General features: G+C 41.3%; 2 protein-coding genes across 4 annotated transcripts in view; one reads left to right on the top strand and one right to left on the bottom strand.

The window, feature by feature from the left end:
* The window catches only part of PANK4 (pantothenate kinase 4 (inactive)), a 77,455-nt gene extending 73,263 nt beyond the window's left edge, over positions 1-4,192 (top strand). For both annotated transcript variants that reach the window (XM_040325921.1, XM_040325920.1), the window contains 2 exons: positions 2,286-2,354; positions 3,801-4,192. In XM_040325921.1, coding sequence (XP_040181855.1) covers positions 2,286-2,354; positions 3,801-4,014 — 283 coding nt within the window. In that variant the 3' untranslated portion in view covers positions 4,015-4,192. The remainder of the gene's footprint in view (positions 1-2,285; positions 2,355-3,800) is intronic.
* Positions 4,193-7,669: 3,477 nt separating this feature from the next.
* Positions 7,670-21,174, bottom strand: part of LOC120915427 (probable glutamate receptor) — a 58,320-nt gene continuing 44,815 nt past the window's right edge. For both annotated transcript variants that reach the window (XM_040325919.1, XM_040325918.1), the window contains 5 exons: positions 17,487-17,707; positions 15,754-15,979; positions 12,686-12,933; positions 9,798-9,875; positions 7,670-7,811 (listed from right to left, as the gene is read on the bottom strand). In XM_040325919.1, the coding sequence (XP_040181853.1) occupies positions 7,770-7,811; positions 9,798-9,875; positions 12,686-12,933; positions 15,754-15,979; positions 17,487-17,707 (815 nt within the window). In that variant the 3' untranslated portion in view covers positions 7,670-7,769. The remainder of the gene's footprint in view (positions 7,812-9,797; positions 9,876-12,685; positions 12,934-15,753; positions 15,980-17,486; positions 17,708-21,174) is intronic.

Genomic DNA, 21,174 nt, shown 5'->3' with positions numbered 1-21,174 from the left:
AAACCCAAGCAGGCACAGAGAACATGTAAACTCCATGTCTGTAGTTCCATGGTTGGGACTCAAACCGATGACCCTAGGGCTGATAGGTGAAGTGCTAACCACTTAGGAAAACGTTGTATTCTATGAATGACTAGTGGCTGTTATTTGCTCAGCGGCACTCAGCCCAACTTTGTTTTGGTTCAGGAGTGGCACACAGCACTGTATACTGTAATAAGCTAAAACTACAATACAGCGCACCCAACAGGCACACCTGGTAGTACAATATATACAGTGAGGAAAATAAGTATTTGAACACCCTGCTATTTTGCAAGTTCTCCCACTTGGAAATCATGGAGGGGTCTGAAATTGTTATCGTAGGTGCATGTCCACTGTGAGAGACATAATCAAAAAAAAAAAATCCAGAAATCACAATGTATGATTTTTTTAACTATTTATTTGTATGATACAGCTGCAAATAAGTATTTGAACACCTGAGAAAATCAATGTTAATATTTGGTACAGTAGCCTTTGTTTGCAATTACAGAGGTCAAAAGTTTCTTGTAGTTTTTCACCAGGTTTGCACACACTGGAGGAGGGATTTTGGCCCACTCCTCCACGCAGATCTTCTCTAGATCAGTCAGGTTTCTGAGCTGTCGCTGAGAAACACGGAGTTTGAGCTCCCTCCAAAGATTCTCTATTGGGTTTAGGTCTGGAGACTGGCTAGGCCACGCCAGAACCTTGATATGCTTCTTACAGAGCCACTCCTTGGTTATCCTGGCTGTGTGCTTCGGGTCATTGTCATGTTGGAAGACCCAGCCTCGACCCATCTTCAAAGCTCTAACTGAGGGAAGGAGGTTGTTGCCCAAAATCTCGCAATACATGGCCCCGGTCATCCTCTCCTTAATACAGTGCAGTCGCCCTGTCCCATGTGCAGAAAAACACCCCCAAAGCATGATGCTACCACCCCCATGCTTCACAGTAGGGGTGGTGTTCTTGGGATGGTACTCATCATTCTTCTTCCTCCAAACACGGTTAGTGGAATTATGACCAAAAAGTTCTATTTTGGTCTCATCTGACCACATGACTTTCTCCCATGACTCCTCTGGATCATCCAAATGGTCATTGGCAAACTTAAGACGGGCCTTGACATGTGCTGGTTTAAGCAGGGGAACCTTCCGTGCCATGCATGATTTCAAACCATGACGTCTTAGTGTATTACCAACAGTAACCTTGGAAACGGTGGTCCCAGCTCTTTTCAGGTCATTGACCAGCTCCTCCCGTGTAGTCCTGGGCTGATTTCTCACCTTTCTTAGGATCATTGAGACCCCACGAGGTGAGATTTTGCATGGAGCCCCAGTCCGAGGGAGATTGACAGTCATGTTTAGCTTCTTCCATTTTCTAATGATTGCTCCAACAGTGGACCTTTTTTCACCAAGCTGCTTGGCAATTTCCCCGTAGCCCTTTCCAGCCTTGTGGAGGTGTACAATTTTGTCTCTAGTGTCTTTGGACAGCTCTTTGGTCTTGGCCATGTTAGTAGTTGGATGCTTACTGATTGTATGGGGTGGACAGGTGTCTTTATGCAGCTAATGACCTCAAACAGGTGCATCTAATTTAGGATAATAAATGGAGTGGAGGTGGACATTTTAAAGGCAGACTAACAGGTCTTTGAGGGTCAGAATTCTAGCTGATAGACAGGTGTTCAAATACTTATTTGCAGCTGTATCATACAAATAAATAGTTAAAATGTCTCTTACAGTGGACATGCACCTACGATGACAATTTCAGACCCCTCCATGATTTCCAAGTGGGAGAACTTGCAAAATAGCAGGGTGTTCAAATACTTATTTTCCTCACTGTAGCTCATTTGGGCAAGCTTGGCCTAAACAAACTATTTAAAGGGACATTAAAGGTGGAGATCAGATTTCATTTCTAATGTAAACACAGATCAGATACCCCAGTAGGGTAAGGAGAGCTGCTTGGAAAATTTGAAGACTCTGCTGTGAACTTTGAGGAGTATTTGCTCCACAGCTACAGAGGTCAGTGAGGGCTCATTTTTAAAGTTCTTGTTAGGAATGTGAAAAATTGAATATCCAAAGCTGCCCCACAGATCCACTTTGAAACAAGTAAGCAATGGTGGCCTCTACACTTCTGACTGTCTTTCAAAAGAATAGGCAGAAGTCCTAGATTTGGCCTGTTTTACAGCCAACCGGTATTGGAATCTATTGTTTGTTTTTTGATAATTAAAAAAATATATATGAATTCTACTGCATAAACTAAATCTTTTTTTTTTTTTTTTTTTTTTTCAGGTCGGCTCTACAGAGTGAGAGGTTAATTCTGGTACAGACAGGTTCCAGTTCTCCTTGCCTTGATCTTAGGTGAGCTTTTTTAGGGTTGATTTACTAAAACTGGAGTGAAAAATCTGGTGCAGCTCTGTATGGTAGCCAATCCACTTCTAACTTTAGCTTGTGCCGCAAAGACCCTTACAGAGGCTTAGGGCCAGATTCACAGAAGAAGTACGCTGGCGTATCTACTGATACACCGGCGTACTTTCAAATTTGCCGCGTCGTATCTTTATTTTGAATCCTTAAACCAAGATACGACAGCTTCTGCCTTCGATCCGACAGGCGTATGGCTTCGGATCGTAGGTGCAATACTTTGGCGCCCGCTTGGTGGAGTTCGTGTCGTTTTCCGTGTCGGGTATGCTAATTAGCTTTTTCCGGCGATCCACGAAGGTACGTGCGGCCGTCGCATTCTCTTACGTCGTCGCTAGTCAGCTTTTCCCGGCGTATAGTTAAAGCTGCTGTTTTGTGGCGTATAGATAGACTTGCCATGTTAAAGTATGGCCGTCGTTCCCGCGTCAATTTTTTTTATTTTTTTTTATTATTTTTTTTATTTGCGTAAGTCGTCCGTGAATAGTAAAGGACGTAATGCACGTCGAAGTTCAAAAAATGACGTCGGTGCGACGTCATTTCGCGCAAATGAACGGCGGGAAATTTAAAAACGGAGCATGCGCATTTCAATCGGTGCGGGGACGCGCTTCATTTAAATGAATCACGCCCCCTACCCGCCCAATTTGAAATACGCGCCGAGAAATGCACTACGCCGCCATAACTTACGCCGCGGAATCTTCCTGGATTCGAAATTCGCCAGGTAAGATACGGCGGCGTAGCGTATCTCTGATACGCTGCGCCAGGGCAATTCTTTGTGAATCTGCCCCTAAATGTCTGGAAACATCGGCCAGTTTTGATTTTTTAACCGGCCAATGTATTGAAGGGGGAAAGGGATAAATTGATTGATCCTCTCATATATAAATGGAATTGAGGATATAGGTGTTATATCTGTTTCTTCCCTGTGGCCATTGATGGGGCATCTACTGAAATCAATCGGAATTTTTTTGGCTTATTTGACTAAACTAGGTCCAAGTATATCCGCATTTAATTCATACAGCACTCTTGAGTCTCCTGAAGAAGCTCTTTTGGAGTGAAACATGTAGAGTGGTAGTGTCTGTATCGGTTTATGAACTGAACAAGTGATATAACAAGGATTTATTTTTTATCTATTTTTATTGTTCTAATAGCATTTATTGAATTTTTATTTCGGCACCTTAAAAGTCCCCTGGTTTGTTCCTCCTCTCTTTGATTGGCCAAGTTTATCCTCTTTGTAGTTCTCAAGATGTGCATGGTACAACATTTTACGTGTCCCCCCCCCCCCTTTTTTTTTCTCTTCCCCGTCACAGCTTGTAATCCAGGTTAAACAAACACAAAACTCTATTGATCTTGGTATAATCCTTTTTCTAAAACTGCATTCATTTCTGCTTACAGCCGCTTAGACAAAGGCCTGGCCATGCTGGTGAAGGAGAGAAACACAGACCTGGTCATTATTGAAGGCATGGGCCGAGCGATCCACACCAACTACTATGCTGTCCTTCATTGTGAGAGTCTGAAGCTGGCCGTCATCAAAAACTCCTGGCTGGCAGAAAGACTGGGGGGCAAAATCTTTAGCGTTGTTTTCAAATATGAGACTCCACCCAAGTGAGACCACTACTGCACCACTGCTCTCCATTCCTCAGCACTCGTTTTATTCTTCCGTTGTAAAGAATGTATTTTTATTACAGGGATGAGGGTAACAATTGCTGTATTTATATTGTGCTTTTGTGCTGAACTGAAAATGGACAATATGCATCGATATAAATAAATTTAAATTATATATTACATTTTGCTTCTTATGTATTGCTTTAGTTTAACCCATTTAAGACCAGAGTTCGTTGCTACTTGGATGCCTAGGCCAAACTTTGCAGTATCCATATAGGCTGGTTAAGTTAACTTGGCTTTATTTTCCAAACTAAATAATTTTAGAAGTCAAGTGCACCTGTCAATTCTGACTGATTTTAGAAGTGTATTAAATTGATGCCATTGACACAAAGCCCAAAGTCTGCCGACACAGGCCCTGAATGATTTAATTTGCCAATAGATGGAAGTTAGGGTAGGCCATAGATTATGCAATTTTCTTTCCCTCCACCAAATTGCTTCGTTCCCCCATCAGTGCTGATGGGACAATCCCTCCTACAGGTCTATTGTGTTCTTCCAGTGGGGAGCCCTCGCTGCTGGCAGAACACAATGATTAGCGTTGAGGCTATAGCCAGTGGCACTAATTGTTTGGGAAAAACTCAACAGACTGGTTGTACACAAGTCGGTCGATAGGTCAACAGGGTGCCTGTACGTGGATCTAAATTCGGCTTGTCCCTGCTGAACTGGTGAAATTTAGATCCTTGTATGGCTGGCTTTATGCGTTCAGTTCTTTCAGTCTTGGATACCGGAATAAGTGTGTATTCTTCTAACTTTAGGAAGATCAGAGACGCAATCGGATCTTGGGCATCGCCAATGTGAAAAAGGACTCGTAATTTTTTTTTTTTTGCACTGTTATTAAAGTATTTTTGTTTAGAAAAGAAAAGACACTCTGATTTTGTCGTAGTCCTTGTTTATTAAAGAAGTCCTTAGCACATCCATTAATACAGGTTAGAATTTTTTTTTATTTTTGCCATACAAACCTCATAAATGAGCACATGGGCTTTTTGTTACATCTGTTAACATTTATTTTAAAAACGTACAGCACAGTCCACAGTTTTTAAACAGAATCACAGGCCGATTTCTCATAATTGTCTAGATAGAATAAAACAATACAAAATCTTTAGCTCTAACATTAGTAGCTGCCTTTGTCTTGCATACTGTATGAAATATTGAATTTGTAGACAAAACACCCGACATCTGTAAACGGACTGCATGACTTTTGATAATTCCTGTATTTACTAGTGTGTTTTAAAATCTGAGACTGGAAAGCAATCTTATTAGGAATATGCAAATATATTGTACTGTTGTGGTACAATGTAGGTGAAATCATCAAATCTCTGTGCCAATTCAACAATTAACAGAGAATTTATGCAGTTCATTAATCCCAAGCTGTCGAGATTTTGCATGTTACATGAAATGTTTAGTGTTTTTGTACATATCGTCTTGCCATCTTTTAACCTTGCTAACATTAATTGCCTTGCTATAAAATGTGGCTGAAACTTAAATTCCACACACAGCTGTGTCAGGTCAGATAACTGATTTACTCCCCTGTTTGTTTAAAATGTCGGTATGGTGTTTTAAATTGGTGGGAAAGCTACTGCTATACTTTGTCTTTTAGAGCCGGTTCACACAGGGGCGGCACGACTTCGGGGGCGACTCGGCCAGGCGACATGAAGACGACATCTAGGGCGACTTGCAAAATGACTTCTGTATAGAAGTCAATGCAGGTCGCCCCCGAAGTAGTACAAGAACCTTTTTCTAAGTCGGAGCGACTTGCGTCGCTCCTATTAGAACGGTTCTTTTAACTAGAATGGGACGCGACTTGACAGGCGGCTGCGTCGCCTGACGAGTCGCCCCAGTGTGAACCGGGTCTTAGAAATGTGAGATTGTTGTGAAAAAACAGTGTCATGGGGGCAACTGTACTGAATATTTTAAAATCTTTATTCTTCAAACAAGTTTTATTAAACCAATATTTAAAATTTTCAACTTAAAAAAAAATCTAAAATGTGTTGTTGGCTGAAAGTATCCCATTATTAACATGTTTAATCTAGTTTTGGTAATATAGTGTATATTCATATGACTAAAGTATTGGGACGCATGCCTTTTTCACGCACATGAACTTTAATGGCATCCCAGTCTAAAGTCCCATACACACTATTAGATTTTCTGCAAATTTTTGTCTTCAGATTTACCAAAACCATATAATATGAGATCCAACCTTAAGCGTTTCAATTTGTATGCGATCAGACAGGCCCTTGCACTACATGGTTTTGGTAAACCTGAAGACAAAAATCTGCAGAAAATCGAATAATGTGTAAGGGAGGGGGTCTTAGTCCGTAGGGTTCAATATTGAGTTGGCCTGCCCTTTGCAGCTATAACAGCTTCAACTCTTCTGTGAAGGCTGTCCACAAGGTTTAGGAGTGTGTCTATGGTAATGTTTGACCATTCTTCCAGAAGCACATTTGTGAGGTCAGGCCTCTGCTCTAATTCCTCCCAACAGTGTTGAGGTGCAGACCAGTCAAGTTCCTGCTCATCCAACATTAGTGTCTGATCTCAAAAATGGCACCTCTTCCTGTAGCCAAATCACACTGCTCCTATGAGTCACGCAGGGCTGCCATTCATTCTGAATGGCATCCCCACGCAAGTCGGCCCACATCGATTTGCTGGTGCGGTAACCACAAGGAAATTGCGTTTTTACAAAATGTGCATGCACCTTTTTTCCTGCAGGTACAGCAGTCCATTTAAATGAATGAGATGCCGTGCCCGAGCAAACGTAGGCTGCGTGGCCTGCACTAGTGTGAAGTAAGGATGAGCTCTGGCGTGTTCGCATAGTACATGTGCAGAGCCCGCCAGGAAGTGTCCACGGCGCTGCGCTAATCACAGTCAGGGAGACATTGTCCCGGTGCTCGGCTGCAGTGATCGTGAAATGTCTCCCTGGCTGTGATTAGCGCTGTGCACACTTCCTGGCGGGCTCTGCACGTGTACTATGCGAACACGCCAGAGCTCATCCTTGGTGTGAACCAAGCCTTAGACTGGCAGTGACTGTTCTGAGCAAATGCAGTTCAAAGAGTTTCTTGCAAAGATCTGCTCTAAATGGCTACCCTAAGAAGCAGCAAGCTCTTCCTGCGTTGATTTTTATTTTTTTTGTACTTTACTAGGATTTTTTCGATTTTTTTTTTAAAGAGTTTTTCTGCTACGTTCAGATGCATATAATAATGTAGGTGAAATAAACCCAACAAACACTTATTCATAAAAATTAGATAAATTGATGGCCATGACATTTTGATAACATGGTTTAGTTAATGACCAAAACCACATGGTTGTGGTAAGGTGCTCTATTAAACAAATCTGCATACTTTCTATTAAACTGCCAGGAAATGCTAGCAGGAATAGCTCAATACTGGCACCACAGACAAAAATAAGTAAATCGGTCCTTTTGTAGTCAAAACCATGTCACTGACGGCTAATAATACTGCTCTGGTTTATCCAGATCCATGCCAATACTGTGCTCTGTAATATAAACTGGCTAGTGGATCACTCACAACACCTATAGTAAATAAGTGAGGTTGATGGTTGTTGTCTAAAACTGTGATACAAAGGCAGAACATTTTGTTACAATTACATTTTTTTTTCCTCTTTTGTACTTTCAAAATGTAAACGATTTGTTTGAATGCTTGTAATCTTCATGTAGACACCAAGGTTAGTGGTCTGAGCTTCATGGGTCTATGCCTTCACTTCATCACAGCTGTTCGAAGTAGGGGATTTCTGTTAAATCAGATATTATTGTGATGTTTAACATTGTAGATGAAACATAAAAATTGTACTGGGCTACAGAAATTTAACACAATGAATGTAAGGGCATCTCTTTACGCTGCAAAGGATAGACGTTTTTAGCCAAGAGTTAAAGGTTTTGCTTACCTTTACCAAAAAACTGCCTATGCTGTTAAGGGGTGCCTATAGATAGAATTGGTTTTCATCTACAGATGCCCCACTACGTATATAGGCAGTTTTCTGAAAAAGATGACATAACCCCTTTGAGCTGGTCATACCTAGGATTCATATAAAAATTCTGAAAGATTGTTTATCAGAACAGTCTTTCTTGCCATCGTTGAATCAACTTATTTTGTTTGAAAGCTATTAACCACTTGCTTACTGGGCACATATACCCCTTCCTGCCCAGGTGAAATTTCAGCTTTCGGCACTGTCTCGTTTTGAATGAAAATTGCGTGGTCGTGCAACGTGGCTCCCAAACAAAATTGACGTCCTTTAATTTCCCTAAATAGAGCTTTCTTTTGGTGGTATTTGATCATCTCTGCGGTTATTTTTTGCGCTATAAACAAAGAAAAAAAGTGTACATTTTGAAAAAAAATCTAAATTTTTTACTTTTTGCTATAAAAAATACCCCAATTAAAAAAAAAATGTTTTCTCGATTTAGGCTGATACGTATTCTTTATAGAATGTGGTCTGGACCCAAAGCCGATTAAAGAATCGGCTCAGATGAGACCAGCATTGGATACGGTCTCACATAGCTGCAATGCTTCACTGCCGTTTCCTGGACCTAAAGCCAAGTGAAGAACCGTCTCCGGTGGGAACAGCAATGGATCCCTGGACTGGTAAGAGTCCTTATATTAAAAGTCGGCAGCTATAGTATTTGGGGGGAGACTGGAGCTCCTTCTTTAAAGTGGAAGTCTAGGCAAAAACTAAGTAACTCTATACCACATTCTAAGACTATCCTATCTAGCCCTGTAAAGCAAAAATCACTGTACTTGCTTGTTCTGCAGCAGGTCTCATGCTGAGCGGTCAGCGGCGGCTTCACTGTGGAGGCGGGTGCAGGAGAGGAAGTCGACAACGGAACCCCTATAGTAACTCTATGGGTGACGTCTCTTCCCAGGCATTGTCGGTTCTCTCCTGCACGCAGCATCCACCGATGGACTGAACCGGCTGCAGAACAGGGAAGTACAACAATTTTTGCTTTATATGGCTAGATAGATTAGTTCTAGAATATGGCATAGAGTTAGTTTTTACCTAAACTTCCACTTTAACATCCTCAAACTGGAGTTGAAACTTCAACAAAGGTATTCCTATAGGGCCAGTTCATACCATAGAAATGCAGTCTGAATGCATTCCAGTGTGTTTTTGATGCAGTTCAGTGCTGTTTTTCTCTTGTCCTTTTTTAAGGTTAAGAAAAAAAGAGAAGTGTGTTCCAGTGCATTTGTTATGTGTTTTACAGCATTCCAGTGCAGAAACAATGCAGTATGTTCTACTTTTTTTTTTCCAGAAACTGGCATGCACTGCTGTGAACTATGCCTTTGGAAACCATATAACTTACTTTCCATGTGTTTTTGATGCTAAAAAAAACGGGCCCTTTCACACGTGCGGACCGTATGTCGGCATTTTCATCCGTCCGTTGCAGATGAAAACGGGACATGCATTGGTCCCTATGTGATTACGGGTGTCAGCGGATGACCATCCGCTGACACCCGTAATCGTCCGCCTCCGCAAAGATCCGCATTTGCGGACGGAAGAAAATCCTATTTTTCTTCCGTCTGCCGGATCGGATCGGATGAACACAGACATAAAAGAGAAAAAAGGACATAAAGGAGAAAAACAAACAAAGAACCTTTAGGGTACTATAGTTACAACTGTAAAGTCACTATTCGAGTGGCATCACTACAGGTAACTGATAATGATTCTTAGTTGTACAATAACAAATCTTTTCCTTCTAGTAGAATTCCAAACCTATGATTGTACCTTTTCCAGACCCTCCTGATTTAGCGTTTTTCCAAAGCGCTGAGCGATCTCCTCTGAGAATGCAAAGCAGCAGGACTTCTGTAGAATAAAAATAAAATTCTTAGTGTATTTAAAAAAAATACTTTGGGTACTTAATGCAAGATCATCATAAAAATAAATGCAGTTAATAAGATTATATCTCACTAATTGTTGTATTTTTTAGAGGCTCTACCAAACTGTGGTAATTTAGGCAAATCAACGTGCTTTTTTTTTTTTCTCTGGCGGTTTAATATTGTTAAAGGAGCATTCTCAAAAATGTATTTTGATGTTTAGTAATGCGCCCACCCTAAAGGCATCCCTATTCTTTTAGGGTTTGCCTTTGTTTTCTGCCTGTGATCTTTTGAAATATATTACTTCAAATCAATGGTTGAGTTACAATAGCAAGAATTGCGGAAATTATAACAAGAGGTGTTGAATTCTAGTTTCCCAAGCACCACTTCTGGATCCAAACAAGTGACAAGCCTTGTACATGCGGGCTGAAAATTGGATCAGTTGGTTCAGCAGGCACCAGCCAACTTTTGGCCCACATATACAGCTGTCTGTTCTACAGAAGTTAGTCTCACAACCGGCTTCTGTAAAAAGGGCATGCTGGAAAACCAGCACCTAACCCTGATCACTCAGTCCCCCTATCGGAACACAAAAGGCACAGAGTTGTGAGATTGGAGGTACCAACATGTTAGTACAGCGATCTGTCAGGTTTTTTCATTCAGCTCGCTCGGTTAAAAAATAAAATAAAATGCGTGCACCAGGCTAAGTGGTTATAATCCAGGGTAATAGGAATATTTGAGGCCATTTAATTCCTGTATTTTTTGTAGCACTAAAATACTATAAGGAGCCTTTATAACTTGAAGGCCTTATGCCGTGTACACACAATTTTTTTTTCTAATGTCATTAAAAATGACCGTGTGTGGGCTCCAGAGCATTTTTCACAATGTAAAAAATGGGCATTAAAAATTTAAAACATGCTCTAATTTTTCACGTCTTTTTTAACGTTGTCGTTTTTAATGTCGTAAAAAATGGTCGTGTGTGGGCTTTAACGATGTGAAAAAAACATGCATGCTCAGAAGCAAGTTATGAGATGGGAGCGCTCGATCTGGTAAAACTAGCGTTTGTAATGGAGTAAGCACATTCATCACGCTGTAACAGACTGAAAAGCGAGAATCGTCTTTTACTAACACAAAATCGGCTAAAGCAGGCCCCAAGGGTGGCGCCATCTGAATGGAACTCCCCCTTTATAGTGCCCTTGTACGTCACCGCGATTTGCTCAAGCATTTTTGTTTTTACGAACGTGTGTAGGGAAGGCCGGTTTGGTTGAAAAAACTTCGTTTTTTTTCTAGACCATTAAAAATTTAATTTTTTACATCCCGAAAAACGGTCGTGTGTACGCGGCATTAGGGCTCATTCACACCAAAAGCTGCGCTGAATGTACAACTGCTAGGAGGAACAATGCCATTGGGATGAATCTGTTAAAACACTTTTAGAACTTTATTGAATTCATCCAGTTTGATTCACTGCAGCAGCTTTGCGATGTGATGCTTTGCATAGCAACATGTGGTGCTGAAAAAAAAGTACTGCAATATTTTATGTCATACGGTATTTGTGCAGCGGTGTTTCAAATGCAACTTTTTGGGAAAAATTAACTTTCATGAATTTAAAAAAAATGAAAAAGTAAAGTTAGCCCAATTTTTTTGCATAATGTGAAAGATGATGTTACGCTGAGTAAATAGATACCAAGCATGTCGGGCTTTATAATTGCACGCACTCGTGGAATGGCGACAAACTACGGTACCGCCTATTTTTACGGTTACCAGGTTAGAGTTACAGAGGAGGTCTAGTGCTAGAATTATTGCTCTCGCTCTGACGATCGCGGTTATTTGAACACCGTTTTCATATGCGGGCGCGACTTCCGTATGCATTTTCTTTGTTGCGCAAGCTCGTGGGGAGGGGGGGCGCTTTAAAAAAAAAATATTCTGATTTATTATAATTTTTTTTTATTTTTTTTTACATTTTGATCACTTTTATTGCTGTCACAAGGAATGTAAACATCCCCTGTGACAGTAATAGGTGGTGACAGGTACTCTTTATGGAGGGATCCCTCCTTTGCACTTCAAAGTATTCAGATCGCCGACTACTGTGTACTTTTTTAAATCCGGCGCCATTGGCAGCCGAGAAACCCGGAAATGACGTCGCTTCCGTGTTTACATTGCGGAGACTGAATTAAAGCCGTTTACGGCTTAGTTTCAGTCTGCACCTGGACACTGGAGGCGCCGGATCGAGGATCGCGTCTCCCGGTGGGATGGGAGGCCCGGTCAGAGAGGCGACGGGAGGGGGGGATGTCCCCTCCCACTCCTCCAGCATAACAACCGAGCGGCTTTTACCCGCATCGATTATTATGTCTGGATAGCCAATCGCTGGCTCTAAACAACGGTACCGGGATGATGCCTGCAGCTGCAGGCATCATCACTGTATAACCACCGAAAGTCGAGGACGCATATATGCGTACGCTCGGCGTTAAAGGGTAATAAGAGGCATACAAATACAAAAGGAGTCAAAGACATAGAACTATTCCAGTTAATCTTTACTCCTGAAAGATCTTAGTCATATGACACACAAATATTCAATCTATCTAGGGTCCAATATGTTGAATGTTCATTAATATTTTTTGAATGAGGGAAACCTACCCAAAAATAGGGTAAAGAAATGTCATGTGTCATGATATTGTTATTAAAATGTTTAACTGCTGGCACTGGGTAGTGAAACAGACCGCCACATTGTACCAGAGCATATGGAGATATAAAGTACATCCAGTTATAAAAAATAATTAACATACATTATGGAATTGCACATACCTTCTGTTGATCCGCATTGCTCCTTGATTTACATATGAGCTCCATGAAGGCGACAATCAACCCAAGAGCCAAGCCAATACCCAGGATAAGGAAGATGCCACCCAAAGTGTAAGGTTGTACGGCCACCCAACCTGTCTGGTCTCGTGTAGGGCATGTGTTTTCCCACCACTTCTGACGCAGGTACTCCAGCTTTCCGGACTCAAACAGCTCCAAAATGGCGATAGTTAGAGGTCTGATGAGGGGAGAGTCTGAGAAAACATGACAAGTCTATATACATTACTGTACATCTTTTATGCAACAGAAGATTCAAGACCCACATAGCAGGATGTTATAATGATGACTTCTCTAACAGCACTGACACAATACCTCTTTCTAAAGAGCCAATTACATCATGCTTGAATTCGTAGAATAAGCTGAAAATCACCATCACACCTCCTGATGTTCTCTTGCGTTAAAGCTACCTATAGAGGAGTTGAAATTGGTTAGGTTCAGCAGGAACCTGTCCAAATTTCAGTCCATGTGTGTTGGATAAAGGTCCATCTTTAGATCCGTTTCCTTTATCCACCTCAAATGCATGGCTGGAGAAAGGATTCAACTATGGTCAGCTTTACTGGTAATAAAATTGATGGAGCTGGTGAAAGATAGTGATCTGTGGGGGTGGGTTTTAACACCCTGGGCCTGAATCAGAATCACAAGCTGTAAATATTATTATAATTATTAAAAAAGCGCTAACAATTTATGCAGCTCTTTACATTTTGTCCATTTATATCAATCTGCCACCAAGGATTTTACAATTTAAGGTCCCTATGTTACATGCATAAATAAACTTACTAGAGCCAATTTAGACAGGAGCCAGTTAACACCCAAGAGAAACCTAAGCAAGCACAGCGTTAACATGTACACTCCATGCAGATAATGTCCCGTTGAAAGTTAAACTGGGAAATCAAGTGCTGCAAGGAAGGAGTGTTAATCACTAAACTATGAAAATTATATTTTAGGTGTACTTTGCAGCCAAAGCTTTTTAGATTTTGTCTTTTGGAGCAGGATAAGTTGAGAACCTCCACAACCTCTGTGGCCAAATCGGGGAAAATTAGAAGTAGTTTCTAAGAAGGGCAAGTTTCTGACAGGAGATTTGTGACTGACTCTCAATGGAGGCAGTTCACACATCTCCGGGATGACTGTGGAGCGGATTGCACAGAGGTCCTGTGAGTCTCTGGCTCTGTTTCAGGTCCGAATTCAGGCACAAATTCGGGCCTGATGTGTCCCTGAAACGGAGAACAGGAACGCACCGGACCCCTGCTGTGAGCCATATCCGTATTAGGTGTGAACCCAGCCTAAAATTTCCATTTGAAATAATCAGAGTAAGAAGGGAGGACCCCCACCATGCCAACATCCATAGTCATATATAAAGGATTGAAGCAGAAGAAACTTTCTCAAAGAAAAAAAGGAGTATATAAAATATAAATGTCTTTATTCTCTATTCTGTTTTTTGTACATTTTGTAATAGACACTGATTAGAACATACAACATTAGAACATACAACACCCTCAACTGGACAAGGTCAACAAATACCAAAGTATCTGACACCATCTTTTGATACAAGTATATATTTATAATGAATTGTTCTATATTATTCTGATCAAATCCATCCCTCCTTGTTTGATACTTGAGTATCTGTTGACCTTGTCCAGATGAAGTTGGTGTTGTATGTTCTAATCGGTGTCTATTACAAGATTTACAAAAATAAATAAATAGAGAAATAAAGACATTTATATTTTATATACCGTACTCCTTTTGCCTCATGTTGTGTCCACAAAGTCCTTTTTTACTTTGAGAAAGTTTTTTCTGCCTCAATCCTATATATATTAAATAATTCAAGTTTTTTTTTGTTTTTAAATAAAACCTAAAAAGGAACCTTCAGTTTAATTCAGCTAAATACACTAGAAGTGCATAAAAACAAAAATGTGTTTAGAGAAAAGCCTGTCGTCTGCCAACATGCCACCAACATGTTATTTTTTTTACTGCTCCTGCAGACACTGCTGGCAACTTGCAAGGAATCCTAATCCAGCAATCAGCTTCCCTGCACAGATTCAAACAGAAAAGTATTTTACTTTTGAGTCCACTCAAGGTTTTAATTTTTAACTGAAGCCCTAATGAAGGGGGACTGGAGTTTCTTTGATCCCTTAAAACTTGTTGGCTGTCTTTTAACACAATATCAATAGACTAATTTGACTCTTAGGCCGCGTACACACGGTCGGTCCATCCGATGAAGCTGACTGATGGTCTGATGTGCCTACACACCATCAGTTAAAAAACTGATCGAGTCCAACGCGGTGACGTAAAACACAACGATGTGCAGAGAACGATGAAGTACAATGCTTCCAAGCATGCGTCGACTTAATTCTGAGCATGCGCGGGTTTTTAACCGATGCTTTTGCATACTAACCATCGGTTTTGACCTATCAGTTAGGCGTCCATCGGTTCAATTTTAAAGCAAGTTCTAAAATTTTTGACCGGAGGATAACTGACTGATGGGGCCCACACATGATCGGTTTGGACCGATGAAAAGGTCCTTCAGTTTGTTTTCATCGGTTTGGACCGACCGTGTGTACAGGGCTTTATGTTTTCTGTCTGGCGCTCCTTCCATATACTGTATGCATGTCTTTTTCTGGTAATCCGCCAACATGACCAGAGAAAGACCCTTGCTGTCTGTGATAAAGTAATGATCTCCTTGCAGAGGTCTGCCATTTTTGGTATTAAAGACATGACTTTTTTTTTTACATCATTTCCTGATTTGAAACCCTTTTTTCATGTAATATCTTTGGTTTGATAAATCATTAATATGGCTTTAGTTTTATACCTGCCAGAAACAGGTAAACGTTACTTATTGGATGGCCTGCTGTAGTTCTGTTACATTTGCAATAACACTACATGGTCAATGCCAAAAAAGTATTGTAACCAAAGGTTCAGCATAACAGCCGGGAATCTAGGATTTGCAGAAGGCCAGTAATGGGAGCCCCCTCCAGCTTCTCTCATGACAGCTCTTTCTCTGACAAAAAAAAAAATACCTAATTCTGCTGCAATGCCATATCCTCTGCCTCCAATCATTTCTGGGGCACGAATAAGGTTGCAGTGTTTGGCCACCACAAAGTCCTGGCTGATGGACTCTCCCAGGAAGGCATAGTTTGACTCTCGGACTCGCTGTACTCCTTCAGAAAAAGTTTTCACAAGCACACGGTCCTTCCTCTTGTCCATGTACTCATAGATCATTTGGAATGTTGGATTCTTAGAATTCTGCATTGGGGAGGCAAATATATGCAAGAGAAATACAGTTATTGCAGTAAACAGACATGTGAGTCATATGCATTACACAATAATTTCACCTACAGTAAAATGTAGGTGTCAAAAAGTTGTATATGTGGAATGCTCAAACATTTGCATTCTTCTTTGGAATATGCAGTTGGGTTAGTCCACTTAAGTGTTCAGACCTCTGATTTTGTGACCGGCAGTGTGTGAAAGCTTCACAGTGCCTTCAAGGTTTGAGAAGTGACATCACTTAAAAGACCCTTTCACCAGACCAACATACATATTTTTATAAGATTAAATGCGTTAAATCTATTTTATGCATGTTATTTTCCTTTTTAAAGCCTCCCATGTGTAGGGCATCTATAAGTCCTGAGATTGCTGTTGGGTACTATCATCTTGAATGTGATGTCAGCAGCCTCATAGATGTCACTCAAGTGATACTCTAGTATTCCTCCCCCCGACTGTTACATAAAAGGTTACGTAGGAAGGTGATGGTAAGTGCAGATGAGCTAGGCCTACAGACACACCTAATTATACACCAGAAGAAGAAAGAACTTTGACATGCTAGGAGAAAGAACTTTGACATGCTAGGAGGGAGGGGGATGTGCTACTAAATTGACTCTTCTGGAGTAGTCAAATTTTCTAGCAAGTTCAAAAACACAATAAAAATGAACAAACAATCATTATGGAAAGATAAAACATCACAAGTGTAAGCATTTAGGCTCCATGCACACACACGTTTTTGAAGTGCTCAGCTGTCCTACTCCTGTGGCTAATGATCCCAGCACCACCTCTTTAGGCACTGCCATCACCTTGGCTGCAGCTGCCCCTTTCACTGGCCCTCGTGGCTAAGACTCCACAGTCCTTCCAGACTGACTCTGCATCCATCCCAAACTGCTTGCACCCAGTCCTCTCTTGGGCATGCCTCTCAGACTGTACACCCACCAGCTCTCCAGGAGCTTTGCCTGGCAGTGTTTTCCCGCTATCCTCAACCATGCTCCCATGCCTCCTGGTCAGGACACCTCTGGGTGTCATAAAGAGAGTCCCTTCTGCAATCGAGCCCCATTCCGAGGTCACCCCCCCCAGACTAGGGGACACCTACAAAGGGCCACCGGCAATCTAACACCCCATTCTCCATCTTCCACCTGAATTCCACTGCCCCAGCTGGGCTGACCTTGAGTATTTAAGGAGGCCTTCCCCCCTGCCGACCCATCTGTTAGGGATTGGTCAGGGCCCTCATAAATACTATGTATAAAATAGAGACAATCAGCACAAACAAAAAACAAAAAGTCATCCAGCCCTCCCTGGATCTCTGCCCAACCCAGGAAAAAGCAACGTAGGCTTGGCTGTCAGCCAAGCCTGACAATTTACCTACTGTACAAAAAAAACGATTTACACCATGGCTTGTCTTTATATCTGACAGAGGTTTCTTTTTGCAGTACAGTACTGCAAGCTATTTCTAAATCTTTTACTTAGGCGGCTTGTCAGGACTCACCTTAAAGAAATTAAATGTGGAAGTGTTGTTCAATGTCCCAAAGTCAAGTTTATCTTGTTTCAGCAAATCCTCCACAGACTGAATATTTGGAATGTGGTTGGTGTTGCTGTTAATGTATGAAGCAAAGCTTCCAATGTAAGCAGCCAGGAGGGTGATGGAAAACACCCACCAAATGACAGCGATGATCCGGGCAGACAAGGCTTTAGGCTGAGGTTCGGCACCTACAAAATAAGTAGCAAAATAATGATCACATTTTAACAATAAAGTTTTCACAGCCAATAAGGAACGCAAGATACAAAAAGCAGCTACAGGACCTTTTTTTATTTTATCTGGCTTTATAGGCCACCAACCAGGGATAAATACACTTATACAAAGTATGTGTGTAGTATAATATGTTCACCATAGCTGCATTGGATCTACACATTCTTGCAGCTGAGATTTCCAGACACAAAGTGCAAGTTGGATGAATTAAAAATATGTCTAAATATATCTCTGTTGGACTGTACATTCAGGCCATACGAATATGTATGGGAGTATGCGTTAGGTTGATACTTTATGTTTAGACATCTTGTATTAATAAGGGGTGGATGTTTTGGTATAGGGGAGACCTTGTCTTCTGATTTGATGACATCAGTTGACAAATGGATTGTGGGTAGGACAATAGGGTGCAGGTATCTGCAAAGTGCAGACAAACCATGCACAGTGAAATGTCTCAATATTAAGCTTGCAGTGTGTAATTCAAGCCTTGGTGGATCCCCCAGAGGGAGAACTATGGGGGCAGTATAGATAGTAAGCGGTTATGCTTCCCTACTTATGCCTAGTAGATCCAGAGAGAGATGGATTCCTTCACTGGAATTACACTTATAATTCACCCCTATTATATAAATATTGGAACTCTGCACTCTGGGCAATTGAGCAGATACTGGTCATACCAGCTGCTTAAGAGCATTTCTATGAATTTAAGTTCACCCAGTAGCGATTTCGTCCTGATGGAAGGGTGATTTTGGTTCCCAGAAATGCTTTGGCTACACCCACCAATTTTTTTAAAACAACTTTGTTAGAATAAAACATTTTTGGACTTTAACCTTTGGTCATGGCACTCCTGTTCCTCGCTCTCACCTCAACTCCACCCCGACTGGCTTTGGAGGCAAGAGCTGCCTACTCAATGTTGTAGATCCTGAAATGGTTCTTGATCCATGATAAAAGGACCACAATTCTTAAGCATAAAATACTTAAATAAGAGCAAATATTAATCCCATGGGTTTATAACTCCACTAATGGGTCACCAACTCATTAAAAATGTTGACTGGCAACTATTGTCCCTTTGAAGTGGATTATGCCTATGACTTGCCCCCATGGTACTGCTTGCTGGTAAAGATTCAGTCTCTGGCCTCTTTCCTACTCCTAGTCATGACATCCCTACCAACGCCTTCCCCGCCTACCTTCACTTAATTCTTTAAACCTGTTTCTCACTACACCCCCAACCATGATCTACCTTAATATGGCTCCTGCTCTATTCATGTACTAAGTAGCCCATCACCATGGCAACAAGCAGAGCTGGACACAACCTTACCACCATCTTACTATTCCTACAGGCACTACTAGCACCACCGCTGCACAGGAACCTCACTCTTCAGTATCAAAGCAAACCTCTGTCAAACTCAACTACTACTAGGAAAAGCTATGTACTTAAGTGTTTGTTACCTCAACATTTCATATTCCTGATATATGCCTGCTGTACCATGTATGTAAAACTATCCTGTTCTCTTTGTGTTGCTTCCTGGAACTGGTGTCCCTCAGCTTTCCTATTAAAAACTGACCACATCAAGCAGGAGAGCACAGCGTGGTCAGTTCTCTAGCTATGCTGGGAACTCAGCCTGCTCTCCTCCAAGGATCAGACTTGTCCTGACACGCCCCTGCAGCACAGCCTTTCACTGGGAAGATCAGTGTACTGTTGTATCTCCTCCCCCAGCTCCTTGTGCCGCTGAGAAGGGAACAGAGAGAATGGGATCATATATATATATATATATATATATATATATATATATATATATATATATATATATATATATATATAAAAATAAATATATAAATAAAAGTATTGTAGCACTACCCCCGTAGGAGCTGCTGGTTTGTTTTTGGGCCTGCACGTTACCTCAACATTTGTCGTCTAGGGGAAGAAAGTCTGAAAGAACTCCAATGTCCACACAAGATGTAAAACCTCTAACTGTCAGGTTTTATTCTTTTGCTAAAAACTTGTGAAGAAGGTAGAAGGATGAAGGGGAAAGGCGAAGGTTCAGGCACACAGTACAGATCACTGGGGAAAAACCCCTAAACTCCAAAGTCATTCACCACTCCACTCTTGAGTGGGTATTGCTCACCCGGATAGACCGAGAGGACATGGCCTAGCAGCCAGAATGATGCACAAACCAGTTGAATAACAGCCTCTGCCACAGACTGAGAACAAATGGAACAGTCCAGAATCCTCTGCCACAGAATGTATCACCCGAACTTCCAGCCATACAGTTAAAGAGCCTTTAAGCTGACCCGGCGAACTGTAGGACAATTTGAATTGTGAATCCCTCCTTAATAAGGTCACCAAGCCTATCCCGAGACATAAGCCTTCCGCTTGGTCTCCTCCAGGGCAGGTCCTCCCCTGGTTTCCTTCATTAAGTGTAGCTTCCTTCGCTTAGATGGACAGCTTGGGATCCCTCTGCATTCGTAGGTCCCAGCCAGCATAACTGGGCCTACTAGTAGAGATGCAGCCTCGGGCCAACGTGGTCCCGGGGCTGGAAATCACACAACACATACCTCGTGCCAAGAGGCGAAGTACTCCAAAATATAGCATCTGCCGCTTAAGTATCCCTTTCCGGCATGCACAGCGGGGCACCACTCCCACTTGCCCTTGTTCAAACACTGGCCTGTGAGGGTATCATGCCTACAGGCAACAGTGGGAATGATCTGATGTCTATGGATCTGACTGCATTGAATGAGTGTTCTCAGAGGAAAAAGTCCTTTAACAGGTTGAAAAGCCTTGTTTGATGTTATTATTGCCTCCAAGATAGGTAGGATACTCTCCCCTTTCCTCCTCCAAATGCTACACAGGAATGCTCATGGAGTTAGAGAGTTCCTTGTTATTGCACATGGTGGGCCCAGACACATTGTGACATTATTAGATTGTACATACCCCTCTATTCACTTATAACTATGTCCAGGATTACACAGAATGTTAACAATAATATATAAAAGTAAACAGCATTTAGTCATACCTTTATTTAAATATATATATATATATGTGTGTGTGTATGTATATTTATATATATATATATATATATATATATATATATATATATATATATATATATATATATATATATATATATATAATATATATATTGTCAAAAGTATTGGGACATCTGCCTTTACACACACATGAACTTTAATGGCATCCAAGTCTTGGTCCGTAGGGTTCAATATTGAGTTGTCCCACCCTTTGCAGCTATAACAGCTTCAACTCTTCTGGGAAGGCTGTCTACAAGGTTTAGGAGTGTGTCTTAAAACACACTCTTAAACCTTGGGGAAAGCCTTCCTAGAAGAGTTGAAGATGTTATAGCTGTAAAGGGTGGGACAACTCAATATTGAACCCTTTGGACTAAGACTGGTATGCCATTAAACATCATGTGCATGT

Source organism: Rana temporaria, chromosome 10 (assembly GCF_905171775.1).
Source record: "Rana temporaria chromosome 10, aRanTem1.1, whole genome shotgun sequence".
In the NCBI taxonomy this organism is placed as follows: domain Eukaryota; kingdom Metazoa; phylum Chordata; class Amphibia; order Anura; family Ranidae; genus Rana; species Rana temporaria.
This window is presented reverse-complemented; position numbering and strand designations above follow the sequence as displayed.